This window comes from Doryrhamphus excisus, linkage group LG5 (genome assembly GCF_037039965.1).
Source record: "Doryrhamphus excisus strain RoL-2023G ecotype Guam linkage group LG5, RoL_Dexc_Guam_v1.1, whole genome shotgun sequence".
NCBI classification, from domain to species: Eukaryota; Metazoa; Chordata; class Actinopteri; order Syngnathiformes; family Syngnathidae; genus Doryrhamphus; species Doryrhamphus excisus.
In genome coordinates this window covers 15082938-15107111 of record NC_136361.1, presented here as the reverse complement: position 1 = coordinate 15107111, position 24174 = coordinate 15082938, and the positions used below count along the sequence as shown (strand labels likewise).

At 38.1% G+C, this 24174-nt stretch overlaps 1 protein-coding gene across 1 annotated transcript in view; it reads left to right on the top strand.

Annotated features, from left to right (window-relative positions):
- grik3 (glutamate ionotropic receptor kainate type subunit 3) overlaps positions 1-24174 on the top strand; it is a 131004-nt gene that overhangs the window by 49062 nt on the left and 57768 nt on the right. The window contains exons 2-5 of the mRNA XM_058054178.2: positions 9304-9477; positions 13895-14152; positions 16396-16577; positions 22576-22629. Of these exons, the coding sequence (XP_057910161.2) occupies positions 9304-9477; positions 13895-14152; positions 16396-16577; positions 22576-22629 (668 nt within the window). The remainder of the gene's footprint in view (positions 1-9303; positions 9478-13894; positions 14153-16395; positions 16578-22575; positions 22630-24174) is intronic.

Sequence of the window (24174 nt, the reverse complement as noted above, 5' to 3'; positions counted from 1 at the left end):
CATTGTTAATCATTGTCTGCATCCCCCATTGTTGTGACACAGTCCCAGAGGAAGTGATGCCTCTGTGATAACAATAGGCCACAAACGCTTTGCATTGTGTATTGTTCTTTGTGGGCAATGGGATTGGACCTGCAGTCATGATGGAAAAGGGATTTGTGGTTTGTATCATGTTCGCTTGTTCAACACTGTCTCATTATCTCGATAAAGGCCCACATGTTTGATACTACTTCGGTTTCATCTTGCAACTTGTCCTCTTACAATTCTGGATGTTTGATGGGGCTAAAACACATAAAAATATTCAAAATCAAGAACTACTGATTAGGTTTTTATGCTGCTAATACCGATAACGAAAAGTTTAAAGTATAGTGTTTTTTTCAGTCGCACGGTATGACTAATGCAGCTGTGCTTATTGAAGTTACGATCGATAATAAGTATGTGGAAAATATGCACATCTCATGAAAATGCTGAAAATCTGCAGTAGCGGATAGTTTATTGTTGTTATGGATGGAAAGCAAGGTATGGACTAACTATTTACATTTACCGGACCATTGCCTTGTATAGTACCTCATTTGTCAGACTTTTATCTGCTGTTTGAATACTTCAGAAGCAGTAAAATAAACTTTCCAGTCATGCACCTGCGAATCTGTAGTACTTTATTACATCAAGGTGTGCAAATAGGTGGCAGTGCACCCGTACACGGATACGTAATATTGTGGCAAGATAGTGTTCAGCCATCTCTTGTTTATCATGGTGAATTGGTTGCAGAACCCACAGCAACCACTGAGAAATAGGATTCAGTATTAATAAATGTAATATTTTGTAATGATGATGTTATAGTTATTAGAAAACCTGTTTATGACAGTTTTTATCATTATTAGAGCCCTCCAGACAAAATAACACCCACATAGTCACCTTTACTTTTGTGTTACCAAACATAGTAGGTATATTCATTCATTCATTTCATTCATTTTCTACCGCTTTTTCCTCAAGAGGGTCGCGGTGGGTGCTGGAGCCTATCCCAGCTGTCTTTGGGCGAGAGGCGGGGTATAATAGGTGTAATTAGAGAAAATAAGCATTCTTTCATTCATTAATTTTCACTTTTACTTTATCTACACAAGAGTTGCGAGGGGTGCTGGAGCCTATGCCAGCTGTCTTCACCCTGGACTGGGGGCCAGCAACCACTCATCCGCCGTGCAGCCACAATGCAATCATTCATTCATTCATTTTCTACCTCACGAGGACGAGAGGCGGGGTACACCCTGGACTGGTCACCAGCCAATCACAGGGCACATATAGACAAACAACCATTCACACTCACATTGATACCTATGGACAATTTGGAGTCACCAATTAACCTAGCATGTTTTTGGAATGTGGGAGGAAACCGGAGTACCCGGAGAAAACCCACACATGCACGGGGAGAACATGCAAACTCCACACAGAGATGGCGGGTGGAATGCGCGCTAACCACTCAACCTACGTGCAGCCTAGCCTTCTGCATATTGTTAAAAAAAATAATTATTAATAAGGTATATTACACAATTTTGCATTGTCACACAAAGTTTTGTTCATCACTTAGCATAAATTGACAAATGTTGGGTTGGTTTTATCATCTTTAAAGCACAAAATGTATAGAAGTCTTTTTTTTTCTCAGTATGCAGCCCTAGAAAAAGTTTGGACACCCCTGGTGTATACTTTTCAAAAAATTGGCTGGGAAAAAAAAAATCTCCATTTTTATTCGAGGCACACCCCCGCCACCCCTTATCATGACCGAGGTGCCCTGCACGGTGCCGAGCAGCGGCTCCTGCCCTGACAGATTATCCTTTGCAACTGTTTGGGAATGATAATGAGATCCAAACACCTTGCTAAGCCGGGACGAGAGGGGGTGGAGACTGGAGAAGGAGGTATGAGGGAAGGCAGCAAGGAAGCGAGCAAGAGAGGTTGAGCGATCCGCTGCGATAAATTGCTGAAGCATAAGCACTTGAGCATAAAATTAGATTTTACAAATGTGTTGTTACCTGACAGCGCTCTGACAGAGGAGATGGCGTGTGCAACATTATAGGGCTATACTAATCGCATCAAATAAATAAGATGGCCCGTCTGGATAGTTCTGTGTGGACACCACGTGGCTGGAGGGAACATAATTAAAACAGCACCCTGTGTTCAATTTATATGATAATAAACAACTCTACATGATGTATCACTCTGACCATTAAAACAACAAACTCTTTATAATTCTCTATTGTCTTTCATTTCTGCCATTATGCTCTGCTGAAGGAGATTTAAACTCGCATCATCTCTTCAACCCCCGCCACCTTCTTGTTTTTGTTTCCCCTCTCGCTCCTGCTGTTTTAAATTGCAGGATGTGCAACAGCAGTCCATCATTTAGTGATCCTCACCCTCAGTGTCCTCGGACTCTCTTTGAAAGACACAGGGAAAAGAAACAAAAGAGACAAGTATCTATTATGTGTTTCCTCAAAAAAGGAGGCTCTGCTTTAATAGAATCGCTGCATGTGTCATCCACTTCAGTAAATAAAGGCCACACCTCAAGTGAGCACTTTTAATTGGCTGATCCCAACAGTGAAGAAAAATGTGATTTATAAAGGAAAATCTTGAAAATGATCAGAGGTGCCCAACATACTATATACATATCTACTATTGAATTCATTTTTTATTCATTGTTTAATATATCCAGACAGTCCAGGGTGTACCCCGCCTCTCGCCCGAAGTCATCTGGGATAGGCTCCAGCATACCCGCAAACTCTTAGTGAGGATAAGTGACATAAAAAATGGATGAATGGATGTTCATTCATTCATTCGTTTTCTACCGCTCTTCCTCACGAGGGTCGCGGGTATGCTGGAGCCTATCCCAGCTGTCTTTGGGCAACCATTCATACTCACATTCATACCTATGGACAATTTGGAGTCCCCAATTAACCTAGCATGTTTTTGGAATGTGGGAGGAAACCGGAGTACCCGGAGAAAACCCACGCATGCATGGGGATAACATGCAAACTCCACACAGAGATGGCCGAGGGTGGAATTGAACCCTGGTCTCCTAGCTGTGAGGTATGTGTGCTAACTACTCGACTGCCGTGAAGCCCGGATGTTCATTCATTAATTTATTTTCTACCACTTATCCTCACTAGGGTTGTGGAGGGGGGGGTGCTGGAGCCGATCCCAGCTGTCGTCAGGTACACCCTGGACTGGTCGCCAGCCAATCACAGGGCACATATAGACAAACAACCATTCACACTCACATTCATACCTATGGACAATTTGCAGTTGCCAATTAACCTAGCATGTTTTTTGAAATGTGGGAGGAAACCGGAGTACCCGGAGAAAACCCACGCATGCACGGGGAGAACATGCAAACTCCACACAGAGATGGCCGAGGGTGGAATCGAACTCGGGTCTCCTAGCTGTGTGGCCTGCGCGCTAACCATGAATGGATGTTTAATATATAATTTCAATATTAAGATGCTGAATGATTTTAATAGCATATGCAGTCAAGCTGTCGTCATTATTCCCTACAAAATGTAACAATTCAACCCGCCTAATGAGAGAAAGCACTGATAGGTAATTAAGCTTTGTTAGCTCAGTCATTAACATTCCATAGAATACTAATTTATTCTTGAAGGGATTTAACAGGCATTGTTATTCTTGAATTGAATAGAAACCTCTGAGCTTAAACCAACTGGTTTTCTAAATGCCATTTTGTGCCATTTAAATTGGAAAAATATCATCCTGTGCACTTTAATGGCTGAGTTAATGAATGCATTTTAAATGTAACATTACAATGAACTGTACATGTGTTAATACTTTCTATTGTCAATGTATGCTGTGTATTTCACCAACAGTGTCAATGTACTTGACAGTGAGTCTCAAATGAAAACACACTTACTAGTCCACAAGCGTCTTATAAAACTTTTATAGTCATTTGTGTCAGTTTGCAATTAACCTTAGCAAACACTGACGTAAGTTGCTGACACTATCATGCTTTAAACCACCGACAGAAATGCACTTCTGACTTTGGAATGTGCTGCCATTGTATATATATATGTATACATGCAGATAATAGATCTCTCAGAACCACTATGAAAATAATCACTGTTTGTGTTAGGAGCATGTAGTTTCTTTTCTTAATATGATTAGAGCCCATAGGCATGAAATAGCACCCCTATAATCACTATTATACTTGTATTACCCAATATAGTAGACATTCATTCATTCATTTTCTACCGCTTATCCTCACAAGGGTCGCGGGGGGTGCTGGAGCCTATCCCAGCTGTCTTCGGGCGAGAGGAGTCACAATTTGGAGTCGCCAATTAACCTAGCATGATTTTGGAATGTGGGAGGAAACCGGAGTACCCAGAGAAAACCCACACATGCACGGGGAGAACATGCAAACTCCACACAGAGATGGCCGAGGGTGGAATTGAACTAGCTGTGAGGTGTGCGTGCTAACCACTCGACCGCCATGCAGCCTATAGTAGACATAATATGAGTAAATAACACATCTATGACGTAAATAAAACTTGTGCTGGTTTGTGCCTCTATTAATGTGTTCAGGATTATTGCCTGATCAATAGAAGCCTGTTGTTCTGGCGATCAGGTTTGGTGCTTGTGTGTCTCACCGAACATTGCATTAACATTACACCTAGTGACCAATGTAGAATACTACATATCACAGTATCTTTTAATGTATTTTCAGAATGCATTATAGTTGTATTTTACTTCATTTAGCTATTTATATATGCTCAAATATGCTTAATTATGCTGTAACTTCATATTGTGTTAGTTAGCATTATGCAATGAAAGTTGATTATAAGCTGACATGCATTGTTAATGAAGCATCATTTTTAATTTTCTCTTATGATACCTGTGATTGATTAATGTCAGTAAATTAATTTAAGCGCAGCGGTCCAAATTACATGGAAGTTCATCTCTGGTGTTGTGTTGTAAGTAAATTATGAAAGACTGATTTCTTCTTTGATCATGGCTGGAAGTGTTCAGTGCTTTGTTTTTGTTTTGTTTTTTTTTTTTTGTTACGGAGAACTGTCGGACATTGCTAGAGACAGGAAGCTATTCCGTGGGAGAGAGTGCAGGGAATACCATCAGTGATAGAAAGGAAAGCACACACACACAATGAGCTAGCTTCACTGGCAGCGAGGAGTTTGCTCTAATCTGATCAATCAATGCTACAATGTTGCATTATAAGCACTAACCATCCAACAATACACCAACGTGTCTTATTTTGTAGGATTCACATATGACCTCAACCCTTGTATACGCCCACCACTTAACAGAGGACCGGTTTGTAAAAGAAGCAGGCTTCACTACACATCTTAAATGTTAAGTTTTACTTGGTGCCATGAAGCAAAAACTTCCTACCTCTGACCGGACCCGAGCTAGAATAGGACCCTATGATTTCCCCGTTATAAATACAACTTTTGTAGCAAATGATTTAATAAAGCTTAGAGATAAGCCGGATACTCGTTATAAGTCTTACAGATACACATATACACAGCACACATACTATAGCAAGATAATAAGAAATATAGCAACTTCTGTTCAATCCCTGTCAATTTCAGACTTAAAATAGTGTACAGATGTAAGCCCCACATTTTTCTTATTAAACTACACCAACTTCCGGTTTATGCCCCGCCCACTCCAAGTACAGCGACTGATACATATAATTTTGATGGGTGAACAGATACATATACACATAGTGGTGAACTCGCTCAATACTAATAAACCTATTTATTTAGGGCTGCACGGCGGACAAGTGGTGAGCGCACAGGCCTCACAGCTAGGAGACACAAGTTTAATTCCACCCTCAGCCATATCTGTGTGGAGTTTGCAGACAGCTGGGATAGGCTCCAGCACGGCCTCATCCCTCGTGAGGATAAGCTGTAGAAAATAAATGAAGTAATTTACTTACTGACACAAAAACCACATAATCTACAGTGATGAAGTAAATAATAAAAAAAAAATTAAACAGGCTGCACGGTGATGAAGTGGTTAACACATAGGTCTCACAGCTATGACACCCAAGTTCGATTCCACCCTCGCCCATCTCTGTGTGGAGTTTGCATGTTCTCACCGTGCATGCGTGGGTTTTCTCCGGGTACTCCGGTTTCCTCCCACATTCCAAAATCATGCTAGGTTAATTGGTGACTCCAAATTGTCCATAGGTATGAATGTGAGTGTGAATGGTTGTTTGTCTATATGTGCCCTGTGATTGGCTGGCGACCAGTCCAGGGTGTACCTTGCCTCTAGCCCGAAGACAGCTGGGATAGGATCCAGCACGGCCTCATCCCTCGTGAGGATAAGCGGTAGAAATTTAATGAATGAATGAATTAAACATGCCCAGCACTTCATGGAGGACAGCTTTGTTGTAAAAATCAGGCTTCACTACACATTTGAAATGAAAGACTTCTCTGTCAGCTAGCAAACCTAGCATGATGGTCCTAATAGTAAATGATGGGACTGCTAACCTGTTTGAGGCTACCAAGGGTTACCAGGGTGCTATGAAATGGTGCAAAAGATGGACTTACTTCAAAATTATCCGCCCAATAAGATAAGAAAAACAAAGGCGATGTTGTATATTTTACATTAAAAGGTTGATGACTGGAATAACCTTCTTTCACAAAGATATTTCCCTCTGAGCTAATGCCAGATGACTAAAAACACATTTTCTTCTCTTTTCAAATTTGTTAAAGTGCTTCTGAGAAATGCACATTCTGTCCTCTTTAACAGTCAAATTAGTGTATACTCAGGCAATTACTTAATGTACCCTAATGTGATTTCCCAGAGAAATGGAAGGATTCATTTATTTTAATGCGAGGCGCTCCAAACGATTGAAGTCAATAAATAGTAATGCTGACGTGGTGCAGCTGACTTATATCGGAATGACAACACATTGCGCATCCATGATGGCGGTGTAGAAACAGAGTTGTCATGTTGTCATAATGATGGATCTTAGAGATGTTGCATCATCAATCAGAGGAGGTTTGTTTCCAAAAGAATGCAGCGTTGTGCGACAGTGAATTGATGAAAGACGGCGGAGAGGTCTTTTGTTTTTGTTATGACTGTGATGAAAATGGAGGAGCGGGTCTCGCCTTTCAAGAAGACGTCACAAAAAAAAAAAAAACACACACAAGGCTTCAACCGAGTCACAGTACATAGTAGCTGTCTTACACCTGACATTTTTTTTCCAAGACAGACTACACACACACACACAGGCAGGGATCACAATGTTTTCAAACAATTCCGAGCATCCCAAATCTTGTGTTGAAAACACTACGCATCTTTGCTTGACGGGAACAAAATACAAGCTTAGCTTTTTCATAGTTCCAGTTTGTCGCCCCAGTCCCAGTTTCTACTGAACAATGTCACATTGCGTTTGTCTTTTCCACTCGTCTTGGCTGTTTACGTATTTCGATTACGATAAGGCCAAGTTGTCCCAAACAGGAGACTCGACGGAATGAATGAATAGAATGAATGATTTTCAAGCTTTGGCTTTTCCGTGTACTGACTCAGTATTTGTTGATGGAGTACCCTAATCCCTTGTTTATCACGGTTAATTCATTTTAGACCCTTCAAAGATAAACAAATTTCCACGTAGTAGGATTTCTTATATAAAAATCATATTTTTTCATAGTTGTATCATAGAAAACATGTTTCTATGTGAAGTATTTCCTCATATTAACTTTCTAACAAGATCTCAGTGTATAGACTGGTCATATATCTCATCTTGTTTCATATTATCTACATACTGTATTGTATATAACTCTGGGAAAAACTGTTGATTTTGTTAATACTTGGGTTGTTTATGTTGTTTATTTTTCTATATTGTGTATTTTGTACTGCTTAACTGACTCTGTACTCTTGCTGCGTTGCAATACAAATTTCCCCACTGAGGGACGAATAAAGGCATATCTTAATCTTAATCTTACAACCTTCGGAATATGTATTTGTTGACATTATTAGAGTCCTCTAGACATGATATAACACCCCTAGTCACCTTTACAAATCTATTAGCTAATATAGTACACATAATAAGTACGTAAGTAAGCCATTTAAGACATAAATAAAACCTGTGTTTCCGGGTTTGATTCCCCCCTCGGGCATCTCTGCGTGGGGTTTGCATGTTCTCCTCGTGTGTGTGTGTGGGTTTTCCCGGGTACTGTGGTTTCCTCGCAGATGCCAAAAACATGCTAGGTTAATTGGTGACTCCAAATTGTCCATAGGTATGAATGTGAATGTGAATGGTTGTGAAAATAAGCACGTACAGATTCAACAACAACGGCCCCAGGATTGACCCCTGGGGAACACCACAGGTCATACCCATGAATATGCGAATGGTGTTTGTCTGTAGTATGTGCCCTGTGATTGGCTGGAGACCAGTACAGGGTGTACCCCGCCTGAAGACAGCTGGGATAGGCTCCAGCATGGCTGTGACCCTCGTGAGAATAAGCGGTAGAAAAATAATGAATTAATGAAAAAAACTGGTGTTCGCGTGTGTTACTGTAAATGTGTTCCGGAGGGGAGCCGAGTGAGTGGTGGTATGGAAGTGATGTCAGGTGTTCACGGCTTAGTTTCACTTTGGCGTGGATTTACGGCCACAAAAGTAGCCTGTGTTTTTATTAGGGATTTGAATTATGGATTATTGTTCCTGTAGTGAGATAATTCAAGCCTGCAATAATAATAAAAGTCTGGCTCTCGTGTGTCTCATCATAACAGTCATATCTTTTTAACACTTTCTATTTGTATTTTAGTTAATTTAACCATGCATGTGCTTGAAAATGTTTAATTTGCATAACATCAGCTTTAATACGCATATGTTTTGAGTAATAATAGACCATATTCAACCACAAAACAGCATGGATTATTAATTTTTCACCAGCCTGGTGAAAACTAGCATCATTTTTGATGATTCTTATATGGGATATGTTGTACACAGTGTGATGGACAAGTAGACATGTTTTTCAAATTGTGGGCCCGGCACATCTAAAAAAATGATTACTTTTAGCTTTTGTGGTGAAATAAAAGGGTATGCTAATGGAGAGACCAGCAGAACACATCAAGTCCTGCCATCCATTATGGATTCAGACTTCAAAGAATTTCTTTTAAGTTTTCCCCCAAAATGGACAGTTTTCAGTGAAATGTAAGATGTGGTCTAATGGGTGCTGCTTACCCTTATTGCAAATGTCTGTCAGTATCTCCTTCCATTTAGTCACATCGTCTTTTTTCATGATCAATTTTAAATGTGTTGCTTTTCTTTCTTTTTATCCCTAGGTGGGATTTTTGAGCAAACGGATGGACCTGTTTCTCTGGTCAGCGCAGAGGAGCTGGCTTTTAAATTTGCCGTCAATAACATCAACAGGAACAGGACGTTATTGCCCAACACCACGCTGACGTATGACATACAGAGGATTAACATCTACGACAGCTTCGAGGCGTCCAGAAAGGGTGAGTCACATCTTGTGAGAGAACAGGAAGTGTAGTACGGTACGGTTAATGCATCTGGTTAGCATTGTTAAATATTTTTAAGTGGCAATTTTAAAGCAAAATTTCAACATGTAACATTAACTATAGGGGTGTTATTTTTATGTGTACAGGGCTCTAATCATATTAAAAAAAAAAAAAAAAAACAAACATTGAGGAATCATATTATCATGGTCGGGTTTGGAACCAATTACTGTATGATATTCCCTCCTTTATCACGGTTAATTGGTTCCAGGCCTGGCCAAGATAAACACGTTTCCTTGATGTCGGATCCATAACTCTAATATTTTCATAGATACATCAGTGAATATCTGTTCATAACCTTCTACATACAGTTTTTAGTTTTAGGGGGGTTTGGAACCAATTACTGTATGATAATCCCTCCTTTATCACTGTTAATTTGGTTCCAGGCCTGGCCAAGATAAACACGTTTCCTTGATGTCGGATTCATAATTCTAATATTTTCATACATAGACCAGTGAATATCTGTTCATAACCTTCTACATACAGTTTTTAGTTTTAGGGTTTGGAACTAAATTACTGTATGATAATCCCTCCTTTATCACGTTTAATTTGGTACCAGGCCTGGCTAAGATAAACATGTTTCCTTGATGCCGGATTCATAATTCTAATATTTTCATAGATAGATCAGTAAATATCTGTTCACAATCTTCTACATACAGTTTTTAGTTTTATTGGAGCCCTCTAGACATACAACAACATCCTACTATATCACCATTTTCTTAGCTGCTTATCCTCACTAGGGTCGCAGGGATAGGCTGGAGCCTATCCCAGCTAACTTTGGCATTGTAAACCCTTGATTGGCCGCCAGCCAATCGCAGGGCACATATAGACAAACAACCATTCACATATTCATGGCTATGACATGTGGTGTTCCCCAAGGGTCAATCCTGGGGCCGTTGTTGTTGAATCTGTACATGCTTCCTTTAGGGCATTTAATACGCAGCTGCAATCTGTCCTACCATATACATGCAGATAGCACTCAGATCTACAGTACGTATGTCACTGCAGATTCACTTTGTCACTGCATCCAACAGATCAGTGTATGGATACAAAACAGCTTTCTCCACCTAAACGCTGACGGAACTCAAATCATTGTCGTTGGCCCACAGAAACAAAGAAAAAGTGTTATCAGTCACCTTGAAACAGCCTTCCAAAGTTTATGTTACAATTTTCAAACCGCCGCAGATTTGTTTTGATTATTTTACTGAATAACTTCCAGTTGTGTGCTCTGATTTTGACCGTTCATTACAGGAGACTCTTTGAAATGTGTGGTCTGACTGATTATGTGACTGGACTTACCCATAGCAGAGGTCACACTTTTGATTTGATCATTACTAAGGGTGTTGCTTTGTCTGATCGCTCTTGTGTTTCCGTTTGTTACACCTAAACCAGAAGTTGGGTCTGCAGTTGTTTAGGGAAGGGATGACAGCACAGGGAAACGGTTTATGGCAAGGATTAGGTTTGAAAACTCCCCATGTTCTAACAATGATGATTTGATGAAGTGTTGCAAATGTTTTTGGACACCGTTTAGGTTAGAATGATTAAAAAAAAAAGTAGGAGAAAGGAATAGTCTGTCATGACACAGAAAATGGAGTGCCAGAGAGTCGACCGGAAATGGCGCAAGTCAAAACCCAGCTTCATGATGAGGTTTACAAATAAAAGCTACATGCTTTCAACCAAATCTTGCATTGAACAAGGAAGGCAGGGCTCGACAATAACGATGTACCGATGGCCCAGGGCAAGTTAAAACAAATTTCGGGCAAGTAAATCCAATCTGATATTCCTGTCGGGCAAGAATTTTTTAAAAAGCAGTTCTGGTTGGGTGTTGGTAAAACACGGACTGCGTAATTCCGGTGGTAATTTGCAAACCAATCCTTGCAAATCTTGAAATGGACCAATCAGAATTGTTTATTTAGACTGCGGTCCGTAGTCCACAGTCCACGTTTTACCCACACCCGTTCTTGTTCGCGATCAACCAATCAGCAATCTTTTGACTAGGAAAACATCTATCATGGTGTCCCTGCCAACATCGTCAAATTCTTCAACAACTTCTGAAGGAAAACACCAAAAAGTGACGAAACAGTGCCTCCTAAATGAGTATTTTATTAGCGGCAGCAAATCAAATGATGGCACAGGTGAGTGAATCACATTGCTGTGACAATTTGAAGTGGTCACAATGAAACACCACCGATTAGATCCAATACCAAGTGCTGATTTTGCACAAGCTACAAAATCTAGCGCTTCCATTTCTTACACTTTCTCACAATTTTGCTTCACAAATTATTGTTTGACCATTTTTTTTCTGGATTAAAAACACTTTACTAGTACACAAATGTGTCTATTCAATAATGTTTCATTGTGGTGCACAAATTATAAATTTCACTGCTTACTACGACTACAATGTGTAAGGTAGTATGGCATACCATGTTAACATACATTTCAGACATTCCTCCAAATACAATGCATCAATACTATTATCTGATGAATTATTAACATATTCGGGCAAGTAGTTCTCACCTTAAGGATTCCTCATGGGCAAGTAATTTTTGTTTTTAATGTAGAGCCCTGGAAGGGTTATTTTTCTGAGATTATTACCAACTGTAGCAGCAATTCTTGTGTACTGTTTTCTACAGTTAACAACTACCGTTACAACTAATCTCTACATCTAAGTGCAATGCATTTGCAATATTTTTATATAACACAGTTCAAGGTATAAAACATGCAATCATTTCCACAACACAGATAACTATTATTCAGCCATATAGACACATTGAGCTGTCACATTTCACATCGATCATTGACAAAACAGTCGAAGCGATCATTGGCAGTCTGGGTATTCTAAAGTCTGTGCTCAACAGTTTGCTACCACAACTCACTCATCTAGTAAACATCTCATTTGAGGCTAGAACATTCCAAAGGCCTTAAAAACTGCTCTCATTACGCCTCTTCTGAAGAAGAGCTGTCTCGATGCCACAGTACTGAACATCAAACCTGACATTCTTGGGGAGTCTTAGAAAAGGTTGTATGCCAACAGCTTACTGACTTTGTCCTCTCTAACAATGTGTTTGATACTCTCGGATCAGGCTCTTGGTCCCACCATAGCACTGAGACAGCTCTGATCAAGGCGACAAATGTTATTCATCTGAACACACATGTAGACTAAGTCTCAGTTTTAGTTCTGCAGCACCCGAACGCTGCCCTTGACACAGTTGACCATGTGATCTTATTACAGAGGTTAGAAAACTTGGTGGGAATCTCTGGTACTGCTCTAAACAAGTTCAAGTCCTATTCAGACGACAGGCAGTACTGTGTTTGAATTGGTAACTGTATCTCAGACCAAATGGCGATCACCTGTGGGGTTCCCCAGGGGTCAATCCTGGTGCCGCTATTGTTCAATCTGGACATGCTCCCTTTAGGGCAGCTAATAGGCAGCTGCAATGTGTCCTACCACACCCATGCAAACGACACTCAGCTCTACAGTACGTGTCACTTATGGCATATGCATGGTCCTGCAGATTTACGTTGTCACTGCATCAAACAGATCAGACAGAACTCAAATCTTTGTCTTTGGCCCACAGAAATAAAGAGAATGTGTTATCAGTCACTTTGAGACTCTTTCTCTAAAACCTAATCATGTAGCGGTACTAATGGACTCAGATTTGAACTTTAACACCCACATTAAATCAATAATATCATCATCTTTTTACCACCTAAAAACACATTGCCAAAATCAAGGAAATAGCGTCTAAGCCAGATTTAGAGACTCTAATCCTTACCTTTGTATCCAGCAGGGTAGACGCCTATAACGGTCTTCTCACTAGGCTCTCTTGAAGTACACCGACAACTGCTGCTTGAGTCCTGAATAGAAGCAGGAAATATAGTATATTAGTTCAGTACTCAGATCTTTGCACTGATTTTCTGTCGCTCAGAGAATAGACTTTAAAACAATCTTGCTTGTGTACAAGTCATGATTGTCTTGCACCGAAGTACATCTCTGACATGTCAGAGTCATATAAGCCTTCTTGGGCTCTGAAAAGTCAAGGACAGGTCCCCGGTGGGTGCCCAGAGTCAGGACTCAACATGTGGTGGCTGCGTTTCAACATTCTTCCAGAAGATGTGCAACAATCCTCAACTTTGGGAATGTTGCAATCCAGGCTATTCCACTGTACGTATGACAACTGAAAGTATTTGCTTATTGGCTTCAATAGACAATCTAGGCAATCTGTCCTAAAAGGAGTTGGTCCCTGGTCCTTTGCGTTCTGAAAATGTGAAAACTTTTGACATCTTTTGGCGGCACTGTGTATCGAAAATTGGAGTCTTAAATTGAATCTAACCACCGCCTTTGCTTTTTCCCCAGCATGCGACCAGCTGTCTTTAGGCGTGGTCGCAATCTTCGGCCCGTCGCACAGTTCCTCATCCAACGCTGTGCAGTCCATCTGCAATGCACTGGAAGTTCCGCACATCCAAGTGCGGTGGAAGCACCACCCCATGGACAACAGGGACACCTTTTACGCCAATTTATACCCTGACTACTCGTCCTTGAGCTATGCCATCCTGGACCTGGTGCAGTATCTTAAATGGAAGACTGCCACAGTCGTCTACGATGACAGCACAGGTGAGTAGAAGTTGACACCATTGGTACACATGATCCATCCAATATACAGTACAGTAAAGTACAGGTGGTTCTCGTTTTAGGGGGCACTATGTTACCACATTTGGACTAATTTGTAACCCCTTTTTTAATCTGAATAATTGTAATGATAATGGTTTTATTTCATTTAAACATGCATCAGATTACAATTGAATGCATCCCATAATCAGTTCACAGTTCCACATGTCCAAAAGGAGTAGGAAGAAGCAAAGCTTATTAAATCCTACCCCTCCATCTGGTACTTTTACAATTAGTAACTGTTACATTTGTTCACTTCCTGCTTTCCTAATATAGTTTAAATAATAAATAAATAAATAAATAAATAAAAGTATAGCAATCCCTCATTTGTCACGGTTATTTGGTTCCCGACCGACCATCATAAGTAGGATTCCTACTTATAAATTGAATATTTTTGTAGTTAGAGCATAGAAAACCTGTTCATGGAGGTAACTAATTCATTTAATTATTATGTTAAATTTTTTTGTGCAATTAACGCATACACACCAGAGTAGGGGTGGGCAAATATTGTGACTCGTAAGCCGCATTGAGTTAACAAAATTGTCCGGAAGGCCAGAACATATATCGTATTTTCTGGACTATAAGTCACACTTTTTTTTCATAGGTTGGCTGTTCCTGTGACTTATACTCCAGAGCGACTTATAAATGAAAAAAAAAACAGTTTTTTTACATTAACACTGGACACCTTTTCTGTTCATGTTTATTTTTTGTGTGGATGAATAACCATTGTGTTAGCATATCTTACATCTATTCAGCCTGTTCTCTATTCTTTTATTATTGTTAGAATTTGCCTTCCAAGAGGATGTAATGTCTGTTTTGTAGTTTATAGTAAGTAAACTAGCGACTTATACTCCAGAGCAACTTATGTGTTTTTTCTACCTAATTATGCATTTTTGGCCTTGTGCGACTTATACTGCAGAATATATTGTATTTAACGCATACACACAATATTTTATGCTTATAATGTTCATTGAATTATTTGTCTAATTTTATCTGTAAAAGTTGTATGTTCTCATGACCCTTTTTTCAGGAGCACTTTAACCATCAGACCACATCTAACTACGTATGTCATTTAATTTTACAGTTTTGTTGTTTCTTTTTTTTTACTAAATAAGACATCCGACTTGCAAGTCATGTTGCCAGTTTGTATGTTAAAAGTTGAAATACTAAGAAAAAGACTGGCGGGCCGGATACAAACGCTTGGTGGGCCGCATGTGGCTCCCGGGCCGTAGTTTGCCCACCCCTGCACTAGTCTCCGGTCAGATGTCATACACACAGCGGAGCACATAGTATGAAGCACAGTGGAGCGTCCCCACACAGAGCCTGACACTGGTTTATTACTTGTACACTGTATGTATCTCCAACCCACACGTCTCTAGTTCATTCATCCTTTCCTTTTCATTACAAGAGTCCAAGATGCATTCAGTGACACACCCGGATATCAGAAAAAAATGGCTTAATAGTGCGTGTGTATACTGTACACCAGGAGTGGGCTAACTTTTTGATTCACAAGCCGCATTGATTTAACAAAATTGACCGGGGGGCCAGCCAATCACAGGGCACATATAGACAAACAACCATTCACACTCACATTCATACCTATGGACAATTTGGAGTCGCCAATTAACCTAGCATGTTTTTGGAATGTGGGAGAAAACCGGAGTACCCGGAGAAAACCCACGCATGCACGGGGAGAACATGCAAACTCCACACAGAGATGGCCGAGGGTGGGATTGAACTCGGGTGTCCTAGCTGTGAGACCTGCATGCTAACTACTTGTCCACCGTGCAGCCAATTAACCTAGCCTTTTTTGGAATGTGGGAAGAAATCGGAGTACCCGGAGAAAACCCACGCATGCACTGGGAAAACATGTAAACTCCACACAGAGATGGCCGTGGGTGGAATTGAACTTGGGTCTCCAAGCTGTGAGGTCTGCGCGCTAACCCAGACTATATATGTTACACGTATAATTGTAACAGTCCACCTGAAGTTATTGTATCTGTAATATAAGTAATACGCAATATGCTATGTGCTTGTGTCCCTTTTTTCAGGAGCACCTTGTGCTTCTTTGCGCCCCTGGCCGTAGTTTGCCCACCCCTGCTGTACACCCACCCATATGCAGTATATATATATATATGTATATATATATCAATATGGTGACACGACAAAGGTGCTGATCTGTGTTCCAGGGCTTATCAGACTACAGGAGCTGATAATGGCCCCGTCGAGGTACAACATCAGGCTGAAGATCCGACAGCTGCCTCTCGACACGCATGACACCAGACCCCTGCTCAAGGAGATGAAGAGGAGCCGGGAGTTCCGCATCATCTTTGACTGTAGCCATCACATGGCCGCGCAGATCCTCAAGCAGGTTAGTCGGGAGGGTCGACTCTAGAATGTTCAAATATGGCAGCTACTGGTTTCCCAAGAATATTGTTGTAATTTTGGTGGAAAAAAATATCGCAAATCACGAAATTTGAATTGAAATATTACAAGGAAAATTTTAGTGAATTAAGTTGTAATATATAATAATAACTTTTAATTCTCTTGGGATTAAAACATATGTTTTGGACTTTTTTTTCCTCATTATGACATGTTTTTTTTATATATATTGAATAATTTTTTTTTTTACAATTTTTCTATTGCAGCAACAATTTTTTTTACAATATCACAACTTTAATCTTACAAAATTGCACATTTTCACTCCCAATGAAAAAATAATAAATCTATGTTTTCTTAACTGGCAATATTTTTATGTTATTCTTATGACCTTTTCCTTCACTCTACAACTTCATCCGCATTACATTGCGACTTTTGTCTGTAACATTACGACTTTTTTTCATGTAATTTTACTGTATATTTTTTTCAATTTCTGTGTAACCATAATAACAGTCATTGGTTAGTCAGGAGGGTCGCCTCTAGAATGTTCAAATATGGCAGCTACTGGTTTCCCAAGAATATTGTTGTAATTTTGGTGGAAAAAAATATTGCAAATCACGAAATTTGAATTGTAATATTACAAGGAAAATTTTAGTGAATTAAGTTGTAATATATAATCATAACTTAATTTAAAATTACAATTTAATTCTCTTGGGATTAAAACATATGTTTTTGACTTTTTTTCCTCATTATGACATGTTTTTTTATATATTAAATTACTTTTTTTTCTATTGCAGAAACATTTTTTTTCACAATATTACAACTTACAAAATTGCACATTTTCACTCCCAATAAAAAAAACCATTTTTTATTTTACCATTTTTTCTTTTTTGTTTACTTTTTTTTTACTATTTTTCTATTGCAGCAACATTTTTTTTTACAATCTTACAAAATTTTCACTCCCAATAAAAAAAAAATAAATCTATGTTTTCTTAACTAGCAATATTGTGATGTTATTCTTGTTACCTTATGACCTTTTCCCTTACTCTACAACTTCATCTGCATTGCATAGCGACTTTTTATCATGTAGTTTTACTGTATATTTTTTTGCCATTTCTGTGCACCCATATAACAGTCATTGGTTAGTCAGGAGGGTCGACTCTAGAATGTTCAAATATGGCATCTACTGGTTTTACCCCAATGCTGCCCAAAACTGTCCCCTCCTCCTGATATTGTCAAAGATCTCGACAGACAGCAAGTACATTGACATTACAACACCAAATGTTTATAAAGCTCATAAGTTCATATCAGGAGTATGTGCAATTTCCTGCTGGGTCTGACTCCAGCCCCTGATGTGAATGGTAGTGTCCTCTATGTAGTGATGGACCTCTTATTGTTGGGGTATTGTCCACAAGTACACTCTGCATAACCTTAAATCAACATAAGTAAAAATCAGTTGTGTAGTTGGTGTGACAGTATAGATAAAATAGTCTGGTAGAACCACCCCCACCCTACCCCACCCCACCCCATCCCATCCCATCTCCCTTAAGTGTGCTGTCACTTTCTGTTACCGTCTCACCAAATGCATCATCTCCTCCCGACTTATTAGGATGTAAGTTGACATAAATCCGCTCCTGGCTATTCTACAAAAGAAAAAAAAAAGCAAAGCGGAGAGGAGGTTTTTCAGGCACATTTCTCCTTCATGGCAAAAAAAAAAAAAAAAAACGTCTATGTGTCTTGGCGTGAAGCGCACCATCTTTGAAATGAGTGATGTTTGATTAAAACTCCTTGTAAACACCAACTCTTGAAATAAACATCATAAAAACAGAAAAGTGGAGGCCCTGCAGACAACTTAAAATGCTGCCTCCAAGCTGGCCCAACAACATTAGAACCACTAAAATTGGTAATCTGTTGTTGCCAAGGCAACAACAGCGACATTATTCTCTTCAATACAAGCCAGGGTACCAACCCAGTGACCTCGTAGTTGTTGAAATTAACACATTGTGTTGCTTTAAGTGCTTTATTTGCACAGCCATTAAACATAGGTGTATTCCATTTGCTAAAGCTAATGTACTTATCCATCTATCCACATATGACATCTGATTTATTCTGATTGTTCTGATTGGCTGAGATTGAATGACTTACTTGCATCAAACTAGGAGTATTGGGCCACACTGGCACGGAAAATAAAGATACTATGACAATAAAGAAGCAATATTGCGAGAAAAAAAAAAAAAGTAATTGTTTTCTTTTTTCCAAGAATATTGTTGTAATTTTGGTGGAAAAAATATTGCAAATCACAAAATTTGAATTGTAATATTACAAGGAAAATTTTAGTGAATTAATTTCTAATATATAATCATAACTTCTGTTAAAATTACAATTTAATTGTCTTGGAATTAAAACATATGTTTTGGACTTTTTTTCCTCATTATGATTTTTTTTTGTACAATTTTTCTATTGCAGCAACAATTTCTTTACAATACAACTTTAGTTTTTGACTTTTTTTCCCCTCATTATGACATGTTTTATATATATTGAATTGCTTATTTTTTTTTACAATTTTTTCTATTGCAGCAACAATTTTTTTTCAATATTACAGCTTTAGTCTTACGACAATAAAGAAGCAATATTGCGAAAAAAAAACAAACAAACACGAAACCAATGGAATTGTTTTTTTTTTTCCCCAAGAATATTGTTGTAATTTTGGTGTAAAAAAATATCAAAAATCACAAAATTTGAATTGTAATATTACAAGGAATTTTTTTTCGTGAATTAAGTTGTAATATATAAATATAACTTTTTGTTAAAATTACAATTAATTCTCTTGGAATTAAAACACATATTTTTGACTTTTTTTTCCTCATTATGGCATGTTTTTTACATATATTAAATTACTTTTTTTTTACTATTTTTTATTGCAGAAACAATTTTTTTTCCAATATTACAGATTTAGTAATTTAGTCTTACAAAATTGCACATTTTCACTCCCAATAAAAAAATAATAAATCAATGTTTTCTTAAAATATTGTGATGTTATTGTTACTCTACAACTTAATCCGCATCACATTGCGACTTCTATCTGTAACATTACGACATTTTTCATGTAGTTTTACTGTATATTTTTTCCATTTCTGTGTAACCATAATAATAATATATAATTATATTATTATATTTTTATTATATGATATTTTTTAATTATAATTATTAATAATAATAACAGTCATTTTCTTAAATAATTTGTTAACTACCAGGATATTTTTGTATCCATGTTTTTGTATCTACTGGTTATCTCAACATGGTAAAAAAAAATATTTCATTTATTTTATTTAATTCGAGACATGGTTTCAAGACATTGTTTCATTGCTTTTCTGTACGCATGAAAATGCATTTTGGTCACCAATAAGCATTCCTTTCTCGCTGTGCATTTCACTTCAGAGAGCCAATAATGACATTTCAGTACTAAAATGAATTTTATGCATTGCGAATGGGACAGTCATTGCATCCCATTGAAAAGGTCAAGCCCATGTAAGACAATGAGTGCAATGTAGGACACACTGAGTTCTTGTGAAATGTCATGTGACTTTAACGATGTATGTGTGTGTATGTGTCAAAGTGGCGCCGATGCCATTATGTTTTAAACAGGCTTTCAACATCATGACACGAACAGCGCTGGTGTTTATATATAAATATAAATATAAATATCCATGCCCTTGCCTTGCCAGCCTTTGTCATGCCACCGTGCTGAAAACTGCATCAAGTCGTCTGACTGCACTCGCATCAACATGCATCTGTCAGCTCATGTTCCGTCTCACTTTGGAGGGGAGGGAATGGGGAAAGTGTGTCCCTGGTTATTTAAAACATAAAACAACAACAAAAAAAAACATCTGTTGGGGAATAAATGAAGGGTTAATAAAGAAGAGAAATGCAAAAAAAAGATTTCATTTCTCCGAGGAATCCAAACTAAAGATGCAAAACAGGATGACGCTTGTGCGTACACATTCCTAACATGTGTAACCTTGACTTTTATTTACAGCAGATGGAACAATTAAATTGAGGGGCGGTGGATAGGTACGGGAGGGGGGGGGGGGCACCGCCACCAAGGGAATGTGGCGCCTTTGAATTGAAATTGAGTGAAGCAAGTGGCAGTGATGGAGTGTCCCTGTGTAAAATTTAACCAGCTCTTTTGATTTAAAGACTGCAAAGGAACACAATTCAAACCTTAAATGTTGTGGTATGCATTGGAGCATAAACTGGATTTCTTTCTTTTTTTTTTTTTTTTCAACTTTAATAATGATTTGGAGTGCCTAAGGAAGTGGAAAGGAAAATTTTAGCTCTCTTTGATCACATAGTTATTTATTGACAAGTATATTTCCCGACTTACGAGCAACAGAACCGATGTTGTAGAACCCAGTCAAGAGCCAGAAGTGCCCTGTGAAACCTGGGAACATCGTAACTGGTCAGCATCCAGCAGCTTAATCTACCTCTGTGTGTTCTTGAAAAGCATCAGTCATGAGTCAAGTCAAATCAATTTTTTAAAAAGGGTGAAATGCATGTGTCTGTCATACTGCAATATTTGGAATTTAGAAAGCATCGTAACTGGTCAGCATCCGGCAGCTTAATCTACCTCTGTATGTTCTTGAAAATCATCAGTCATGAGTCAAGCCATGTCATTTTTTTTAAAAAAAGGGTCAAATGCATGTTTCTGTCATACTGCAATATTTGGAATTTAGAAAGCATGGTAACTGGTCAGCATCCAGCAGCTTAATCTACCTCTGTGTGTTCTTGAAAACATCAGTCATGAGTCAAGCCAAGTCAATTTTTTTTAAAAGGATGAAATGCATGTGTCTGTCATACTGCAATATTTGGAATTTAGAAAGCATCGTAACTGGTCAGCATCCAGCAGCTTAATCTACCTCTGTGTGTTCTTGAAAATCATCAGTCATGAGTAAAGTCAATTCAATTTTTATAAAAGGGTGAAATGCATGTGTCTGTCATACTGCAATATTTGGAATTTAGAAAGCATGGTAACTGGTCAGCATCCAGCAGCTTAATCTACCTCTGTGTGTTCTTGAAAATCATCAGTCATGAGTAAAGTCAATTCAATTTTTATAAAAGGGTGAAATGCATGTGTCTGTCATACTGCAATATTTGGAATTTAGAAAGCATGGTAACTGGTCAGCATCCAGCAGCTTAATCTACCTCTGTGTGTTCTTGAAAATCATCAGTCATGAGTCAAGCCAAGTCAATTTTTTTTAAAAAAGGGTGAAATGCATGTGTCTGTCATACTGCAATATTTGGAATTTAGAAAGCATCGTAACTGGTCAGCATCTAGCAGCTTAATCTACCTCCGTGTGTTCTTGAAAATCATCAGTCATGAGTCAATGCAAGTCAATTAAAAAAAAGGGTGAAATGCATGTCTGTCACACTGCAATATTTGGAATTTAGAAAGCATCGGAACTGGCCAGCATCCAGCAGCTTAATCTACCTCTGTTTGTTCTTGAAAATCATCAGTCATGAGTCAAGCCAAATCATTTTTTTTAAAAGGGTGAAATGCATGTGTCTGTCATACTGCAATATTTGGAATTTAGAAAGCCTATGGAAAGTATTCACAGCACTTCACGTTGGAGCCGTGCACCAAAATTGAGTCATTTCTTCATGCAATGCATGAAATTAAATGCATTTCACTTTTTTGACTGATGATTTTCAAGAACACACAGAGGTAGATTAAGCTGCTGGATGCTGACCAGTTACGATGCTTTCTAAATTCCAAGTATTGCAGTATGACAGACACATGCATTTCACCCTTTTTTTTAAATTGACTTGACTTGACTCATGACTGATGATTTTCAAGAACACACAGAGGTAGATTAAGCTGCTGGATGCTGACCAGTTACGATGCTTCTATATATAAAACTCACAGTGAAGAGAATGTACACCCAAAATATTATAACATTTTTTCCCCATCTTGTTTTACTTTTGGTGTGCAGGCCCAGACCATGGGGATGATGACAGAGTACTACCACTACATTTTCACCACTCTGGTAATGTACCACACCCACTCAAACCTGTACACACACACACACACACACACACACACACAGGCGCTTTTTGATGAATAGCGGCTAATTGTGAACAGGCTTTTTCACGCAGTCTGTTATAGATCAATTTTCTTTGATGAGCTGGAAGCATAATAGAGCCGTCGAGGTAAACGCACCTCTTTTATGAGCAAAGTCAACAGAAATTTGTTTGAGGTTTACACCATAAAACGCAGGTTGGTTGAGTATCAGGTTGACAAAATCAAATGTCTCTTCCCCAGCTTGGGGGAAAAGACAGGAATACGGTGTTATGTGAAGCTTTATAGGCTCATCCAATAAAATGTAATTTATTTGAGTGCAGAAACAAATGAATCTGTGCAAATGCAATACGGAAAACGCTAACATAAAATTTACAGTACTAAAACAGTAAAATGTAATGGGTGAAACAACACTATTAAATATAAGATACAGTACAATATTATCCCCTAAACATAAGTCAAAAGCTTGAAACACAACTAGAAACTAGAAATATCTCAAACACATGCAGTACTATTTATATATATGGAAGTCGTGTCTTGTCACTTTGTGCTTTGACTTTTTTTCCTTTTCACAGATCCAGTCATTCCGCCCCACTTCATGGTTTTTCAAAAATATAATAACTAATAAACCATATTGTGTCATGGTTGAATTTTGCATAAATCAAGCATTTTCAAGCATGGACATGGTTAAAATACAAATATAAGGCATTCAATATACAGATTTAATGATGATGTTGATATAGTATTCTATACTGGCCACTAGGTTTCATTAATGTTGCTGTAATGTGTGGTGGGACAATCCTTGGGCTGCTGTTTTTTTTTTTTTTGTTTTTTTTTTACAATATTACAACTTTAGTCTTACAAAATTGCATATTTTTCACTCCTAATAAAAAAATAATAAATCTGAACACTAAACTCCCAACAACACTTTTTGTTTACCACTCACTTTGAATTCCTCGGAAACACATTTAGACTGTGGTAACACACACTTCTTTATGGCTTAATTACTCTTACTATGTGTACTATATTGGGTGATACCAATATAAAGGTGGCTATAGGGTTGCTATTTCATTACTACAGGTCTCTAATAATGTTAAAAAAATTATGTAGGTAATAAATTAATTTTTAGAAGGAAATTTATGAAGAATTGTTGTAATTTTGGTGGAATTTATGAAGAATAAAATTATGAGGAAAAGTAACGTAATTTTAGTAGTGTAAAGTTGAAAAGATTTTTAAAAGTCATACTATTATCAGAAATACACAAAATAACAAGGTCATAACTTTTGGAAAATTAGTTTGCGGGAAAAGTTCTAATGTAATGTTAATAATGTCAACATATTATGGAAATAAAGTCATATTATGAAGAAAATAAATTATTTTAGAAAAAAATAAATACTTTGAAAATTGCATACTAAATTGTAAATAATTGGAAAATTAGTTTGCGGAAAAAGTTCTAATGGAATGATAATAATGTCAACATATTATGGAAATTAAGTCATAAAATTATTTAAAA